The sequence below is a fragment of the Peromyscus maniculatus genome, chromosome 12, assembly GCF_049852395.1.
Source record: "Peromyscus maniculatus bairdii isolate BWxNUB_F1_BW_parent chromosome 12, HU_Pman_BW_mat_3.1, whole genome shotgun sequence".
NCBI lineage: Eukaryota > Metazoa > Chordata > Mammalia > Rodentia > Cricetidae > Peromyscus > Peromyscus maniculatus.
Genome location: NC_134863.1, coordinates 81,810,254 through 81,828,581, shown reverse-complemented (window position 1 = coordinate 81,828,581; position 18,328 = coordinate 81,810,254). Strand labels below are relative to the sequence as shown.

Here is an 18,328-nt window from a genome sequence, read left to right as displayed (position 1 = left end):
TTCAAAATGCTGGCTGTGTGGAGACAATGGCATGCTATGAGATTTGCCCCTTAGAGCATCACAAAGTGATTTTTCCAGTAAACAGGGAGTCAGGCGGGTATCACCAAGTCAGTGTTAGTTGTTCATCGCCCCTGAAAGAAACGTGACTCATTTGTAGTCACCCCCGACTTCCCTCCCATCAGGCCCTGGCAACCACTCATCTATTATTCTCCGTCTCTGTGTATTTGCCTAATCTGGGCGTTTATATAAATGGAATATATGACATTTTGTGAGTGGCTTCTTTCATTAGCACAATGTCTCCAAGGTCCATCATGGCAGGTGACAATACTAATACTTCTTTCCTCTGTATGCAAACTACTTTTCCTTTGTGTGGATCCACCCACAGACACTCGGGTTCTTTCCATGAACAAAGATGCCAAGAAAAACGACTCCATAAACTGTCATATGCAGGTTCTTGTGTGGCTGTTTGGTTTTTATTTTTCTTGGGTTTATACCTAGGGAAAAAAAATTCTGGGTCACATGGTAACTCCAGATTTTTCTTTTCTAGAGGACCGCCAAGCTAATAGCAGGGTGTTTGTATAGCTTCATGGATCCACCTGCAGGCCTGAGGGTTCCTGCTTCTTCCTATCCTCACATCCTCCAGGCTTTTGTGAATTATTTCTGTATGAGCTGCCTTTCTTCTCCTGGATTCTTCGGGGCATCATACGGACAGCCACAAGACCTTCCACATGGCACACTTTGAGTATATCTCAGCTCTTAGTGGGGTGTACACTTCATAATAACAGCTCCACTTCCTGACCAGTTGGTGTGCCTGCTCTAGGAGAAAACACGGTCCTAACTCAACATCCCTCTAAGAACCTAAAGGCAATAGCAGAGGGTACCATTTACTGAGCATGTACTGGGTTCTTTCCCATCTGACCTCTTTTAATTAGAAAGGAAACCAGGATCTAGATTACTCTCCAAGTAATTAACAGAAAGATGGAACTCAAGTTTTCAGTCTGCCACGTTGTCCTTACACAGTGCTCGCTTGAGGTCCCCTGCTCCCCCCCATAATCACTGCCCCCAAACCAAGCCCCAATGTCTTGCCTCATTTCCTACAGCAACGGTTCTCATCCTTCCTGACGCTTCGACCCTCTAACACGGTTCCTCATGTCGTGGTGACCCCAACCATCAAATTATTTCATTGCTACCTCATCGCTGTAATTTGGCTACTGTTATGAGTCATCACGTAAATGTCTGATACACAGGATATCTGATACGTGACCCCTGTGAGATGGTCGACCGACCCCCCGGTTGAGAACCGCGGTCCTGCTGTACTGTGGTTTGATGAGAAGTGTGTCGTCCAGTCCAGTCCCCCACCCCCACCCCCGAGCTCAGGTACTGGAATACTGGGTCCCCAGTTGGTGGCAGTGTTTGGGGGAGGTTTAGGAGGTATGGCTTCCCTGGAGGAAGTGCCCCACTGGGGGTGGGCTTTGGTGGATATATGTGGCCTCACTCTGTCTCTAGTTCACTGTCCCTGCTTCACGCTCCTGGTTGAGGGGTGATCTCTCAGTCTCCAGCTGCCACGCCTGTTACTTACTTACTGCCGTGGTCTTCCCACCAAAACGGCCTCTCATCCCTCTGGAACCCTATATCAAACTCTAATAAACTCTTCTGTAAGTTGCCTTGGTCACGGTATTCTATCATAGTAACAGAAAAGTAACTGATACGCACGGTAACTTTTTTTTTTTTAAGAAAACATTAAAAGGAAGTATTTAGAGGGAAGGAAGGAGGCCAGGATGGGCCAAAGGGCACAGGGGAGGGCACTGGCCGGCAGATGTGAGCAAAAGACGACGATGTCCGTGTATACATACACACACACACACACACACACACACACACACACGGTATATGTGTGAAAATGTACTCATGAAACCCATTATTTTGTGTGCTAAAAAAAATGCTTCTAATTATCTAAAAATTGGACAGTGATAAGACTAATTAGGTCGAAATACAAACGCAAGGCATGTTGTCATGGCGTTATTCAAACCTTGCGCTTCCGTGGCAGTACATACACACCAAGTATGGAAAGGCGGCTAACGGCCGCTGAACCGAACAGAGCCTCTAACTAGATTTCGTGTAAGTCCTCCAGAGTTGGCTGCTATGTTTCCAAACGTCGCCGCGTGGGAACCGCCGAAGCGCTGCCTCCCGGGCTACCGTCCGCGGGCTGACACCGACCGGGCTGGTGTCCTTCAATAGGCACCGCCAGCTGTCAGGGAAGCCGACCCGGCAAGAGGCCTCTGCCCCTAACAAATATGGCCGCCCTGAGGCTTCATGCTTAGGGCGGCGGGACGGGCCTCACGTGACGAAACCCTGTCCTGTTATTGGCCGTCTCTATAGGTAGGGCGGGACTTAGTGACCCGAGCGAACCGACCTTAAAGGGACCGCTCCTGGGCTCCGCGGGATCGGCCCCTCGAAGGCGGCGGGCGCAGGCTGGCTGCCCCTCCCGCGTGGGGCGGAGGCGGGCGGGGCGGGCGCTGGAAGCCGGCGTCCCGGCGCCGCGGTGACCCCCGAGAGGGTGAAGCCGGAGCCGGCGGCGGCGGCGGCAGCGCGGCGCGGTGCGGCGCGGAGCGAAGGAGCGAAGGAGCGCGCGCCGGGCATGGAGGACGGCGTGGCGGGGCCGCGGCGGCTCGGGGAGGCGGCGGCGGAGGCGGTCGAGGCGCGGGCGCCCACCAGGGTGACTCTGAGGCCCTTCGCGCCCTTCTCCGCGGCTGCCCCAGCGGACGAGGGCGGCTGCGACTGGAGCTTCATCGACTGCGAGATGGAGGAGGTGGATCTGCAGGACCTGCCCAGCGCCACCATCGCCTGCCACCTGGACCCGCGCGTGTTCGTGGACGGCCTGTGCCGGGTGAGGACCGCGCGGCCGGCGGGGCGGAGGGCGGACACTTGTTGCGGGGCGCGGCCGGGGCGGGGACGGGCCGCAACCCTGCTCCCCGGGGTCGCTGGTTCTGAAGGCGGGCTTCCTTCTGCACCGCCTACGTGGTCCAGATCGTGTTCTAGGGGATCGCTGAATATTTGAAATCAGTTCCTCCTCTCCACGGCCGCGGTTGGTTACTCTTACCTGCCCCCTCTCCTTCCCAGAGTGTCAAAATCGTGCGGATTAGGGAGGGGAAGGGACAAGTCCCAGCGTACTGAGTGTCCCTGATGGTGGCATGTCACCCCTATAAGGACCTAAATATTCTAAAGGCGTAGGAAAGGGTCCCCTACCCCCTAACACCATTCTACCAAAACTGACCAATCAACCGCACGATAATGAGCAACCAGGCTCCTCACCCAAACACCGGCTTTTCTTCCAACAGTGCAGATTGAGAATGCAGAGCCCTAGTCCTATTTCTGAACAGTGAGTCACGTCTGTTTCCTCCTTCCTCCCAATGAATGAGGTGAACCCCTCCCCTACCGAGTAAATTCAGGGCAGGGGCTGAACCCCCAGGGACAAGGTATCGCTCCCCTGGCCACTTCAGATGATAATTCCTTCTGAGGTCCAGCACTTGCTTGTTAGCCCTGGAGGCAAAATTGCAATTTTATTCTCTGCTGTGTCCTCAGATCCCCAAACAGCTCCACAACAGACTCCTACTAAATGTTGAAATTAGCAGCTGGCCAAGGGGGCAGATCCTTAGACAATGCGGTTTTGGGATATTTCCACAAATGGTGTGAATTGCCAGGCACCCAAGCAAGTAAGTACAGCCTCATGGTGAGACAACTGATCTTGTCTGAGGAAAAGAGAGAGCCTAGGATCCCTAAAAGAGGTTTGAAGTGCTGGCCGGAGCTAAGCCTGCTGTGAGCGATGAGGGAGCCCCTGAACTGTGACAATTGTTGCACTGCACAGGATGTCCGGAAGCTTACACAGCCCCTGTAAATCCTTTCTGAAAGTAAATGGGCATATAAATTATAAAAAACCGGGACACAGCGGTGTTTCTCTTGGCAGCGACCTTCAGCTACAGTTCATTGACATATGGACCCAGCGCCAAGCGCTGAAAGAAAGCCTTGCTGACATGTTTGATTGAGGGAAACAGAAAAGGTAAATATCAGACTTAGCAGAAGGCGACGGCCCAGGGCGTAGAGGTCCGAGGGAGGAAGGAGTTGGCTGCCATGCATCAAATGGGCAGTGACACTCTCTGGAATGACGAGGTGGTTCTTGCTAATGACTGATGCTGGTTTCCAGACGCACTTCCAGGCTCAGAGGAAAGGGTGGTGAACTGGACAAGCTTGTTGCTTTCATGGGGCTTGGATTCTGGAGTGTGGAGATGAACAGACATTCCTCTGTATCTGTGGCGGATTCTTGGTTCTGGGACACCCCTCTGATACTACAGTCCATGCGTGGCAGAGTTTCCGTTGTAAAATAGCATGATGCTTGCAAATAGCGTATGCATATCATCCCAGGTGCTTTAACTCTTCAGGTGACGTATGATTCCCAATAGGTTGTAAACGCTATATAAATAGTTGTTGTACCATTTTTTTTTTTTTTAAATAATGGCAAGAAGGGAAGGTCTGTGCCTGTTCTTGCTGGTGCAGTTTTTTTATGAAAAAAAAAAAAAGTTGACTCCAGATTGCCCAGATCTGTACATGTGGAGCCTGTGGGTACCGAAGGCTGACTGACAGAAGTGGTGGGTGGGTAGAATGTGGAATGTGAAACAGAAACAGGTAGTAGTGACAGGTGGCGGGCTGAGTGGCAGCCAGGTGCTTACAGGGTTGCACATCGGTGGCTCAGGATGTTGGGCCAAAGAACTGGCTAACTGGGCTAGCCTCAGGAGCCCCACAGGAGGTGTCCAGACCATTGGCTGTGAGCAGCAGCCAGAAGCTAGATCTAGGAGAGGAAGCAGCGTGGCTGGAACCCCTGTGAGGAGCTGCCTGGTAGGCGCTCTAGGTCTGAAGGTGTGGCGTTGAGGTGTTAAAGCTTGCAGGGAAGGAGCCTGACTAACCCTGGCATCCCAGATCCAAGGGCGCCCAAGGCAGATCCAATGGTAGGGCCTGCCTTCCAGGGTCCAGAGAAGGGCTCTGAGGACAGTGTGGGTGCAGAGGCGTCAGATCGAGTAGCCCAGGATGGCCCCTGCACAGGCTGACGGGAAGAAGCTCCTTGAGGGGAATTTTGTATCTGGAATCCGTGCAAAAAGGAATAGCAGTGCTGATGGGCGATGCCGGGTGTGCTGGAGGTAAAGGCCGGAAGGAGTCCGAGTGAGTGTTGAAGGGCAGGTTGCCAGGGTGGGGAGATCTGAAGAGCAACCAGGGAAGGGTCCCCAGGGGGCTGTTACTCTCACTTCCAAGTTGGGTGGAAAGTGGCCTACAGGGAAGGAAGGTGGGTGGGCAGGAGCGGACGTGGAGAGGCAGGCCAGGTAGGGATAGGCTGTGGTCATTGTCAGGGTTGCCGGGACAGAGTCTGCTTAATGCAGAGGTGTGGTGTTGAAGGGGAAAGACGCAGAGCCTGGCTGGTCCTCCCCCTCCTCTCTGCCTTGAGGTCTGGATCTTCAGAAGGAACGGGGTGGGGAGTGTCCAGCACTGATGAGTTGCCAGTTCGTGGGTCCTGAGGGTTAAAGTGATGCAGACATCATGAATCCACTGGGCTAGGGGTGCCAGTCCGCAGGGCAAACAGCTCTCTGGGAAGACAGCCTGGCACAGCGGCCATCCTGGCAGGTCACTGGGAGGCCTTCCTGAAAGCGGACTGGCTCCCAGTTACCCAGTGAGGAAGCCTGGTTCTGGGGTTGCAGCCTGCTGTCTGTGGTCACCTCCGGGTGGGAGCTGGAAGATGTGTCTACCCTGGAATAGGTTACTACTGACTGCAGAGCTGACACACGTCGCTGGAGCTGGCATCCGCCTGTCCAGTGCTGCGGGGCCACCTGGGGGTGATCGCCCACAGAAGAACACTCAGTACCTGTGACTCCCCTGATTCCATACCCTGAGTCTTAAAGGAAATAATAACTGAACTGCTCGTGTGTTTGAGAATTTCTGAAACTTTTGTAACTATTAATATGTGAGTCAGATATGTGAGATTTGCTTTTAGTAGAATATGTTACTTAAATGTCTCCATAAAAAAAAAAAAACTGCATCATCGTTAATGTAAAGTAATCTCACTAGAGAGAGTCATACTGTTACCAGTGAGTGGAAACCTTTATTAAAATAAGCTTATTTTCTGCTTGAGCAGATATTTGCCTGGCATTCTCCTTTTTACTAGCTCTTCTACTTAGAAAGCAAAGCTGTGCTTTGAACCAGTGATTACCTGTGCTGTGGGCTGTTGGCACTGGTTAGTTAGTTGGTTCCCTTTACCTAGTCGTCACCAAGCTGACGGGCAGTTTCAGAGTTCCCATTTGGCGTCTACGGACGGAGCTCAAGACAGTAGGGAAACATGCACTTGCTCATCTCAAGCACGAATGTGTATGGATAGAGTTTTGCCCGTCTGGAAATCATACGGAATCTACTTGTTTCTGCTAAACACACATTTCTTTAAAAAATGATTATGACTCGTGATAGATAATTTTCTTTTAATAACATATACTCTGATCTGCATAAATTCTTTACATACATGCCCTCTCCCAAGCAAGGAGATCCCAATTGTCCTTACACCTTAGAATCTGTTTGTAAAAATTGTGTGTGTGTGTATGTGTGCGTGTGCTTGTGTGTGTGTGTGTGTGTGTGTGTGTGTGTGTGTGTGTGTAGGGAGTGTTTGTGTGTGCGTGTGCGTGTGTGTGGTGTGTGTTTGTGGTGTGTGCGTGTGCGCGTGTGCGTGCGTGCGTGCATGTGTGTGTGCGTGTGTGTAGGGAGTGTTTGTGTGTGCGTGTGCGTGTGTGTGGTGTGTGTTTGTGGTGTGTGCGTGTGCGCGTGTGCGTGCGTGCGTGCATGTGTGTGTGCGTGTGTGTGCCCGTGCGTGCGTGTGTGTGCGCGTGCGCGTGTGTGTGTGTGTGTGTGTGCGTGCGTGCGTGCGTGTGTGTGTGTGTGTGTGTGTGTGTGTGTGACGAGGGCGGGGGATATGCATGTGAGGCCAGGACACCTTTGGGAACCTGTTCACCCCTTCCGTCTTGTTTCTGAAGCAGAGTCTCTCATGTTCCTGAGGCTCAGCAGACTTCAGGCTCTGCCCATGGCCTGAAAGCCGCGTGCTTCCGGTCTCCGCCGCTCACCCCACTGTAGGAGCCCTGGGATTAGATGTGAACCACAGCGTCTGGTTTCTCACGGGGTTCCTGGGGCTCAAAGTCAGATCATCAGGCTTGCTTGTGACAAGCGTTTACCTGCTGAGCCACCTCACCACCCCTCCCCCACCCCGACCCCCCCAATCTCAAGGGAGGCTTGAGAAATTCCCACGTCCTATGTGCTCCACACTAATTCCGTTCTCAGGTGTGGGAGCTGGGAATGGCCCGTGGGAGACTCTCTTAGTCAAGTCACAGTCTGAAGCTGTGCCTCCCATGCAGCTAGAAGGGGTTGGTCTTAGCCAAGTGTGGTAGCTCCTGCTTGCACGAAGGAGCTGAAGCAGGAGGATTGTCTTCTATTTGAGACCTAGGCTACGCAGTGAGTTGTGGTCCAGCATGAGCTACAGCGTGAAACCCTGTGGCGAGAAAGGGTGGCTGGGAGAAAGAAAAAGGCAATGCAGAACTGAAAGAGAACACCGAGAAGTTGGTAACTGGGTCCTGTCTAAGCAGATACCCAGCCTGCCTGTGCCTGATTTCTTCTAGTCCATCATGGAGGTCGGGTTCTCTGACCTGAGGCTCCCTTTCCTGGCCAGTTTGTGTGACTTTGAAGCCTAAGCAGGGTTACTGACTATCAGCAGGAGGGGCTGTGTCCTTGGGAAGTGGTCTCAGAGCCTCAGTTTACCCTTATGTGCAGTTCCCAAGGGCAGACCATGGACTTGTAGGCAAGTCCTCATTCCATGGTAATTTGATGGTTGAAATGTTACGGGGAACAGGAACGGTACAACCAGTGTCCACAGCTTCCACTCCAAGGTTGAACATCCTCAGCCATGTTTCTGCCTGTTTCCATCCCAAATCAGTCTGTGTAACATACTGGAAATATGACATCCTGGGCGGGCAGTGGATGGGGTGGGTAGGAATCCAAGTGGTTTCAGGCTTTTTCAATCTTCAGCCTATTGTGAGGGCAAAGCGTGTGTTCTCTCAGGTGGAGTTTTCTCTTCTGTTGTTTGGCCTCTGGTGTAGTGGGTTTAGTTTATCTAGATTTATTTGGACTGCTGTGTTAATTTATAAAAATCCACATTAGCTAGGTGCAAGGCTTGGTTTAGGATTTACCCACTATCTCCTTGAGTTTAGAATGTCAGACTGTTCACAAATAGGATGCTTTTTATAGCCACACTTTGTTTTCCTTGTTGAGTGTTTAGTCCCTCTGCCACCCCACAAGTCAGCCCGCCACCAAAGCGCGCAGCGTTCTCCATGGCAGAAGCTGTAACTGTTGCTTTGCCTCCAACTGCAGACTCTCAGTCCTCAGGACAGTGACGTGAGGTGACAGAAAAATGGGCTTCCTTCGTGATAGAGCAAGGGACGGGGCTGCTGACTCTGAGCTTACGTTTCAGGCTGAGCCTTTTGTCTCTTTGTTTATCTCCTTTAAAACCCGTGACCAGAAAACACGATCTTCTCTTCAGTACCAGTCGGTGGAGGGATACTGTCTTCCTGTTGTCTAAAACTCCGTCTCTAGAAATCCTGGCATGGCCTGTCCACAAGGAGGCAGTGTCGCATAGTGGTTAAGAGCATAGGTCTTCCTCCAGTCTGCTCCGTTCACCCAACCTGTGTCCTAGTTTTCCTGCCTGTGAAATGGGGGTGGTAATAGTAGTTATGGGGCCGGGGGGAGTGGATGACTGGGCTTTAGCAAAGGTTCAGTGGGAGTTACGTGTCCGTTTTCAGCTGCCTGTAACAAACCCACCTGACACTTTGGTGAGCAAATGGCATGGCTGTGGGGTGCAGGGGTGGCTGAACGTGGCCCAGAGCTGCAGTCAGGAAGACTGGCTAAGGGAGACTTCTGGGAGCTGTTACTGGGGAACTCCTCAGCCCCTTGATGACTAAAGACGGGGTGGGAGCTGGGGGGTGGAGGATGTCCCTTGTTCCTTGTCCCTGGGTCTCTCCACAGGGCAGCTCAGAGCATGGCTGCTGGCCTCCCTCAGAGCAAGAGAACATAAAGATGGATGGGACCCACCATCCCTCCCTAACCGAGTCGCAGAGTGGGAGCCATTGCTGGGCTGTTCTTCCAGGAGTGAGGTGCAAATGGGGGCTTGTGCAGAATTCGCCCCCTCTTTCCCTAATTTTAGAATTCCTGGCCCTTAAGTAAAGGCGATGCTTGTGGGTGCCATCATACAAGGCAATTGTGCTGGGAGGTGGGTCACTAGGACCAAAGACGGGCCGCCCAGCAGCACCACAGCGACCCCTTTGTTACCCTGGCTATTTTCTTCTAGAGAGGCCTCAGGAAGCACACCCATGGGCTGAGGATGACCTTGAACTCCTGATCTTCCTGCCTATGCCTCCTGGTTGCTGGGACTGTGAGTGTGTGCCATCACACCTGTTGGGTTGTTGGTTTTATTTTTTTTTTTTTTTTTTCCTTGTAAACCCCTTAGGCTTCTGTGGAGCTACTAATGTTTAGAGATGTTTACTAAAACAGGCTTGAGAGAGAGCTCAGTATGTAGAGCTTCGCTTGCCATGCTCAAGGCCCCAAGTTCAAGCCCCAGCACTGAAAACAGGTGTTTATGAAGGTTTTCTCATTCTCTTTCTTTGGAAGTTCAACTTCATGAAAGGATGCACCTTTGGCCTCTGCACTTCATAAACTGCCTAGTTGGTGGGCCGTGGAGATCCGGATAATCAAAAGCTGTTAGGGAGTTTCTGAAAGGAGTTGGGAAACTGAACCCATTGGCGACCACAGCGCCCTGGCTCACCGTAGAGGATGAGCGGTCAGGCCTGGTTGACTTGAATGGGAACAGCTGACCCCTGTCCGGCTTGGAAGGCCCAGTACTTTTCCTTTTGTTGCTAATTTTGACTGGCGAGGTATGAAATTCCCACCGCAATCGTAATTAACCCAGTAGAGAGAGGTATTTGAGGTTGTCCTGAATTTAGAATTAGAAGACAAAAATGTTATTTAATTTAGAGAGCTAATTTTGGAGTTTTTTTCCACTCGAGATAACAAACAGTAGCTTTCCTTACTTTATCGTGGCCTTACTCTGCCTTCCCAAATACCACGGACAGACTGATTTTCTCACAGCTCGGAGGCTCTGCGTCTGGGATCAGGGTGGAGTTTCTCTCCTTGGCCTGCAGGTGGCGCCTTCTCACTGTGTCCTCAGAGGGTCTTTCCTGGTGTGTGGGGACAGGGAGCTAGCCCTTCTGTGGCCTTTTATGAGGACTTGGAAAGCCATCAAGGCTCCGCCCTTGGACCCTGGACTAATAGCTTTCTTAGAGACCTCATCTCCCTCATCTCCCAGTCCAGCCGCTCCGGTGTTAGGTCTTCATAGAGGAGGAAGGGCCAAAACAGTCAGTGCCTGCTTACCGGCCTTTGCATTTCTGGTGATCTTTGTAACGAGCGCTTTATTAACACCCGTTTGCGCGATACACATTGTTTATTGTTTCCCTTCCCCAGAGCCCTGTGAAGTGGGCACTGCCGTCATCACCCCATTGCTTAGGTGGTGGCTCAGTGACACCAATCCCAGGTCACATGTCTGGAAGCGCTGGCCCCGACTCACCCAGCTTTCACGCACTCAGAAGGCCTTGCCGCCCACCCTCTCACAGTGGGGCAGTAACGCACATGGAGGTTCCCCTGGATATTGCACATGTCACACACATCTTACTGAACTCCCGGGGAGTTTTGTGAAGGACCTGATTTTGTGCGTGGCTGCAGATGGACAGGTTACAACCCCGCCCCCCCTCCGCTGTGCATTCACACTGAGCGAATGCTGTTGGGCGATCCCAATGGTCAGGTGCAGTGGCAGCCCCGATGCTGGTCATCTGTTCAAGCTGACTAGAGCCTGGACCCTGGAGCCAGGCAGACGTGGGTCCAGCATCTCACTCATCCACCCATGCGTGTGTTCATTCAACAGATGTTTGTTGGCTACCACTCACATTCTGAGCATTACATAGTTCAAAACCAGCCGGGGGAGCCCATCTCTACCTGAAGTCTAGGAGAGTCCATTTAAGAAGGCCCACTGCCCCAGACAGTGAACACCTCCCCTTCCAAATCACAGGCCACAGAGAAGACATGAGAGTGAATTTTGGGTATTGCTCATGCCATGCAAATGATGAACTATTTTGTTGGGCAAATTACCTTCTTGTCCAAACCTGTCTACTTCCTATCGATTGAGCAGGTTAGACTGGAGTCTCTGAGGTCATTTCTAGCTCCAGAACCACAGTGTACTATTCTCCCTGTGGGTGCCATAGCCTACTTGCCCCTTACTTCCTTCCTGATCCCCAACCCAGGGGTTCAGTCAGACTTCCCCCAGTTAGAATTTGCTCAAAATGAGGTGTCTCCAGTGCATACTATCTGTCCTCTATCCACTCCCCAGCCCTCCATCCATCTCCCCAGCCCTCCATCCATCTCCCCAGCCTTCCATCCATCCCCCAACCTTCCATCCATCCCCCAGCCTTCCATCCATCCCTCCAGCCTTCCATCCATCTCCCCAGCCCTCCATCCACCTCCCCAGCCTTCCATCCATCTCCCCAGCCTTCCATCCATCCCCCAGCCTTCCATCCAGCCCTCCAGCCCTCCATCTATCCCCTAGCCTTCCATCCATCTCCCCAGCCTTCCATCTACTCCCCCACCATACGGTTAGTTTGTGGCTAAAGGAAGGATTTCAGACACTTAAACTTTGTACCTTTAATTGATTTTGGAAATTCATGTAAAATTAATCTGATGATCTTGCACCAGTGAGGATTTAAGTGATCCCCAGCCCTGCTCATTAAATGGTCCAGCGACCGTCTGAAGATTTGCCAAAACACTAGAATGACATTTGTTTAAAGTCTGACTGTGGAGAGTTTCCAAATGTCACGGCGGGTTTACCTATTGAGAGGACGGCTGGTAGCTGTCCATCCACCCGATTTATGCTTACTGCCTGGGGAAATTTCTTCTTCTCCTGCTCCTCCTCCTCCTTCTCTTCTTCTTCCTCCTCCCCCCCTCCCTTTGTGAGATGAAGTCTCACTGTGTTGGCCAGACTGTCCTGAAATTCCTGGCCTTGGACAACCCTAACTTCAGCCTCCTAATTAATGAGACTAGAGGTACATGCCACCACTCTGGGCTAGAGGTATTTTCAGTAACACACCTTTCCATTTGGGGTGGTAAATTATAAAATCAGTAATTCCCAAACTAACTTTAAGTACATCGATCAAGCATTTTATTACTTGTGCCAACTCTGTATGAGTGCCACCCTTTCTAGTCTTTCTTATGACCTTCTAAGGGAGATACTGTTATTTGCTCATTTTCTAGACAAAGGTGACTTCTCTTTATAAAAATACTAAGCATCGTAGAATCTCATAGTTCCTGGATGTTTGATTCTGACACTCTCAAAGCCCATGGGAAGAGGTGGCCTGTGAACCTCACCTTGCATTTGTCTGGTGAGTAACTGAGACCCAGGTGGGTGATGGTATGGGCTGAAGAGTGTCCACCAGATGTGGACAGATCTGGAACTGAACGCAGGTCTCTGTTGTCAGCCTGCTAGGGCGGGCAGCTCCATCAGTTCTGGGTCCCTAGAGACTTCTCCTTTCCTATTCCACCTAAATGAGCTCAGAGGACCCAGGCAGCAGGGAGGACACTGGGAGTCCGAGCAGGCTGTCCCCCGGCTACTGTTAAGGGTCTGCCAAAGAGCAAGTTGCCCCTGCCTGCCTGCGAAGAGATTTGTACCTGTGCTGGTCAGTGGTCACCACCAGAGGGGGTAACTTCCTCTGGGTTCTCTGTGGGTCCACTGGTTGGCTTAAGACTGTCCAAGCATACCTTTTTCTAAAGGAAGGGGGCCAGCAGTCATACCCAGAGCTGCAAAGACAAGTTTGTAATTTCAGCTTTGGCAGGGAGACACCATTCCATCTCCTAGCAGGAACTAAGCAATCAGGAAGCTGCTTCCTGCTGCGGCCCTCCCTGCGGGGCAGGCTGGCTACTGGCTGGACACTGAAGTCGGAGAACAGTTTGCCTCAAGGGAAGCCCTCCTAATGGAATGACCCTCCTGCTCCAGCTGTGCCCTGGCACAGGTTACGAAATTTCTTTCCAAAAACTTGACTTTTTAATAATACGAATAAATAATCAGAGTAAATAACTAGGACTGGGTGTAGCGCCATGGTAGGGCACCTGCCTGACCCGGGCGAGGACCTGGGTTCCATGCCCGCACCATGACCACCACAATAAAATATCAGAGAACTCACTCGTGAAAATACCCACTATTTCAGAAACATTAGGGCATTCTGAGCAGCGTTGCTAACTTGATTACTTTAAAAAGGGCAAGCTAATGCCCACAGATGGGTCACCAGAGCCGTGTGCTCAGACCTGCTCACTCACATGGGACATCCTCCTGGACTGGGGCTGAGATTCTGGGCGGCAGGGTTGGGTTCAGCCTCCTTCATGCTCCCTGACCCGTGGTTCCCGGGTAAGCGTTGCTAGTGCTCTGTAAAACTTGACAGCTCCTAAAGACAGCCACCCAGAGCCCATCTCTGGGCCGCCCTTCACCCCTGCGGATGGCTGGTCGCAAGGTGATTCAGGGCCATTGTTCAGGTGTGTAGCTTCCTCGACTCGGTAAGTCCAAGATGGAGCTCTCGGAGTGAATGCGGAGTAAGGTGGGCTGTGGTAGAGGGCTGCGCGCCGGGCAGTGAGTCCTACACTCAGTGCAGAGGACAGCGGGGACATGTGGCTGGGAATGAAACCGCAGTTTCTGGGCAGGGAGTGACCAGGGATCCCGAGCCGTCCCCTCACTCATGGGGAGAGTTTCTCTTAGCTGAAATGCTTGGGACCAGAGGTGGCTGGGGCCCATTTGGGAGCTTTTGTGACTTTGGGATGTTTGCACAGCTTTACCAGTTGAACAGCCTTAAAAATCCAATGACAGCATTTCAGATCCTCAGGTTAAGGAGGCTCGACCAGGATCTGGTGAGAAAGCCGCCGGGAAGGATGCTGGGGGGTGAGAACTGTCAGGGTGGCATTTATGACCACGTGGAAGATGGGAGCCACTTGGCCGATAATGACCCTGTATCCATCAGGGCCCTCACTGTACTCCAGGGAATACGTCCCCCCTGGCTCCATGTGGTTCCATATTTTCACCATTGGATGTCTGTTTCCTCCTTCAATTTCTGGTCCTTCGTTTCCCTTACTAACTAATTAGTGCCAGGATTACTTCGGCAGGCTCTCCCGAGTACAGAGCTTCTTGCTGCATATTGTTTACCTGGTTAGTCCTCACAAGAGCAGGAATATGATAAAGATATACTTAACCACACACGGTGGAACCCAGTACAGAGCTTCTTGCTGCATATTGTTTACCTGGTTAGTCCTCACGGGAGCAGGAATATGATAAAGATGTACATAACCACACACGGTGGAACCCAGTACAGAGCTTCTTGCTGCATATTGTTTACCTGGTTAGTCCTCACGAGAGCAGGAATATGATAAAGATGTACTTTACCACACACGGTGGAACGCAGCCTTCCTTGCGCGTGAGTCCCTTCCCCGCCAGAGCTGTCTCAAGGGCCACACCGTGCAGAAAGAAGAGGCTGAGCCCCGAGTCGGGTCAGCTAGAATGCTAAGCCCCGGTCACCAACTGCTGGCAGTGTCACTTGTGGGAGCAACTCAACTGCTCTGTGACAGTCTCCTCAGGGGACTACTGAGGATGGAAGGGGCCAGTAGAGAGCTCGCAGAACAATGCCAGACGCACAGCAGACGTGTGGCATGGGTCAGAGTTTTATTATAATTAGTAGAGACACAAAGATAGCTGGGCTTGCCACTTGAAGGCATTTCGTAAGTTTTTGTGGAGCAGTGGGGGTAAGACCACCATAAAAATGAAAAATATCACTTCTCCCTCCCTCGTAGCTAGGGTCTCACTATGTGGCCCTGGCTGATCTGAAACTTGCTACTTAGATCAGGCTGGTCTTGAACTCACAGAGGTCTGCCTGCCACTGCTTCCTGAAAGCTGGGATTGAAAACTGTCCCACCACACAGCCAGTATGGCTTTTTCAAGTCCATGAAATGGTAACCCTTATTTTCCTAGGGGAGTGGAGGAGGGTGTGTGTGTGTGTGTGTGTGTGTGTGTGTGTGTGTGTGTGTGTGTGTGTGTTTTCTACATGTTTCCAAACACCCAGAATACTATAGTATGATGCACAGTCTAGAATCGCATGTCACTTGTAAATACCTAGAATATGTTGCAGTTTTGGGACTTCGGTATTTTGTTTTATTTTGATTTGGTTTGGTTTTCAAGACAGGGTTTCTGTGTGTAGCACTCGTCTACCTGGAACTTGTTCTGTAGGCCAAGCTGGCCTTGAACTCACAGGTCCATCAGCCTCTGCCTCCAGAGTGCTGGGATTAAAGGTGTGTGCCGCCACCGCCTAGCAGGACTGTGTTAATAGGCTACTTAGTATGAAATGAGCTTTGCCCCAAAGTTGATAGCAACTTAGGCACTAAAGCACATTAAAAAATATAAGATATAGAGAACTGTGATGTGCCCATCAGTAAGTATTGCAGATAGCAAGTCCTTGGGTCCCCTGCAATTTGAAAACAAACTTCTAATTGGAAAGTACATGCTAATGCTTGTGGAGTCGTCCCCGTCCCCCCCGTCCCCCCCCCCCCCCCCCCCGCCTTGCTCCTTTCTCCCCCCTCTTTCCTCCCCTCTCTCCTTTTAGGAGATGAGCACCTCTTCAGAACTTCCCCTCCTCCACTGTATCCCCACCGCCCCTGCCAGCCTCCAGCTCCCAATCGACTATGGCTGGCCATCCTTTATCATGTCTAGTCCGCAGAAGGCCAAAGCAGCTGGGGCCTTTTTATCTCCGAATGCCATCCTGGTTTGCAGGAGGCTGTGCCAGGGAAGGCGACCCACCACCATCAGTGCGTGCTGGCTTCCTAAGCGTCAAGGCCCTGCTGCACTTTCATTAAACGAGGCAGCCCTGTAAACGCCGTCCTCACCCCTGCAGCACCATGCCACCTAACAGCCTGGCCCTAGTCAGCACTGCAAGATGGCTGTCACAGAGGCGCCTGGAGGGGATGAAGGGCAGAGGGAGGGCCTTTGGCTTCATGTGATCCACACTCAGTTCTTGGGGTCCCCATGATTCCTTCATCTCCTCGAAGCCAGAGAGCACAGCTAATCTGAGTTCAGCAGACAGCTCCCCACCAGCTGTTAGTTCTGCACCATGCCGCTGGCTGCAGAGCTAATTGGTAGCGCTAGGGTGGGATGTCTGGAGAGCGCAACTCATCCACACTGGGTGCTAAGTACCAGCCGTAGATGATTACATTTGTTTAGATTGCTCTGTGAGTCAAAGGGTAATTACGAAAGTGGCCATAAGAAGAAAAATACAAGGGTTCGTCTTCGCTCACCCTTTCCTCAGAGGTGGCGTCTGGCACATGTCATGTGTTGTTTTTCGTACATTTTTAAGAGTCTGGTGGGTAGCGATAAGCAGATGATGCGCACCGTGGGCCGCGTTTACGGGCTGTAGAGTGCTGACTGTGTCAAGCCTGTCTAGCTTGCCTTTCTGAGTGGTGGCCTGGACTCCGCGTTCCTTTGGCTGCCCGAGGTCCACTGTGACGCAACCATCTCAGACAAGCCCTGTCCACTGACGAGCACTTAGCTCCTTTGGGGAACTTGTTCATACTACAAACTGTTGTGTTCAGCGTCTCTCACATATGTCTGTTTATGTGTGTCAATACGTCTCTGAGGCGGGAGGTGTGGATGACTAGTTAACAGCCTCTGCCAGTTTACGGTCCACCGTATTACCGTATGGCTGTGTTTACATTGCCACCAGCCCTGTGCAGTCCTGTCCCTGGCCGTTTTGGGTCTTTGACAGATGGAAAATAATACTTCCTTGTTTTAAGTAGCCTGTCCTTAGTTAGGACCAGGGTCATCCATCTTAACAGGATCCTTGGTCACTTGCTGCATCGTCTCTGTGAATAACTTAGGTCGTTTACTGTTTTTCTGGTGATTTTTTTTTTTTTTTTTTTTTTTGGCCTGTGGCTAAGAATTCATGGAGAGGGCTGTTTATTTATTTACACATATTAAGACACTCGGCGCCTTCTCATTCATCTTGCGGATATTTCTCTAACTGGCGACAGACAGCGGCGGCCTCACAGAACCTTTACTTCTCATTTGTAGTTCCCATGCGGCACTCACCTCATCGCGGGCATCAGGGAGTGTTTTCTTCTAGTGCTTTGGTTTTGGTTTTGGTTTTTGGAGACAGAGTTTCTCTGTGTAGCCCTGGCTGTCCTGGAACTCACTCTGTAGTAGACCAGGCTGGCCTCGAACTCACAGAGATCCTCCTGCCTCTGCCTCCCGAGTGCTGGGTTTAAGGGTGTGCGCAGCCACCTTTGCGTTCTTAGTGCCGGCTTTTCCCCTTTGCCGCAGGCAGGGAGTTAGCGTTTGCATGTTACCTGTGACGTGTCCCTGTGCTGCCTACCACGCAGGCCCTTGCACATGTGAAATGCAGCCTAAATGGCGTTCATACACACCTCTGTCAGAACCCCCGATGATCTCATTGTCCCACATCTGAACCAGCTTTGTCCTGATTCTGTGACTACGGACTAGTTTAGTGTTATGTTAGGACTGATTCTCTCCCATTGTCCTTCTTAATCACCTGTTCGTCCTCTGTCACCTACATAAATGTGTTAAAATAGGAGCCGGGCCAGCGAGGTGACTCAGTGGGTAAGGGTGCTTGCCACCAGGCCCGGTGACTTGAGTTCCATGCCCAGGGCCCACGTGGTAGACAGACAGAACCTGTACCAGCACCTTGTTCTCTCACCTCCACACGCGCACTCAGACACACACACACACACACACCCGTGCCATGTGTGCACACACATATACACATACACACTAACTAAATAAACGCAGTAAAAGCGTCAAGTGAGAACTCACTGCTAATTGTACTTTTCCATAAGGGAAGTGTCTGTCTCTGTCTAGACCCTGTAACCCAGCCCTCGTCCCAAAGCCTCGTGCTGCTTCTCACGGCCGAGTCCCTGCAGTGTGGTGTCTTGTGGGCAGGGCTCCGGTCTAAACAGGAGTCGTCATACACATGGCCCGAGAGCAGCCTTACGGAACATTTCTGTTGTACCCGTGTCTCCATGGCAACCCTGCCCTCCACGCCGAGGCTTCCACCTATGCCATGTCAGCGTTCTAAAGGCTTTGCATGAGGGGCCGTCAGACTTCCGTTCCGGACCCAGGGTG

The 18,328-nt window shown here is 51.7% G+C and overlaps 1 protein-coding gene and 1 long non-coding RNA gene across 2 annotated transcripts in view; one reads left to right on the top strand and one right to left on the bottom strand.

Moving 5' to 3' along the window:
• Positions 1–443: 443 nt before the first annotated feature.
• LOC143268167 (uncharacterized) lies at positions 444–1,857 on the bottom strand. The gene is made up of 2 exons (XR_013043876.1): positions 1,580–1,857; positions 444–816 (listed from the first exon to the last, which is right to left on the bottom strand). It is a non-coding gene; the product is annotated as an uncharacterized LOC143268167 (long non-coding RNA).
• Positions 1,858–2,597: 740 nt separating this feature from the next.
• The window catches only part of Rcan1 (regulator of calcineurin 1), a 79,690-nt gene continuing 63,959 nt past the window's right edge, over positions 2,598–18,328 (top strand). The window contains exon 1 of the mRNA XM_042259560.2: positions 2,598–2,887. Coding sequence (XP_042115494.2) covers positions 2,639–2,887 — 249 coding nt within the window. The 5' untranslated portion in view covers positions 2,598–2,638. The remainder of the gene's footprint in view (positions 2,888–18,328) is intronic.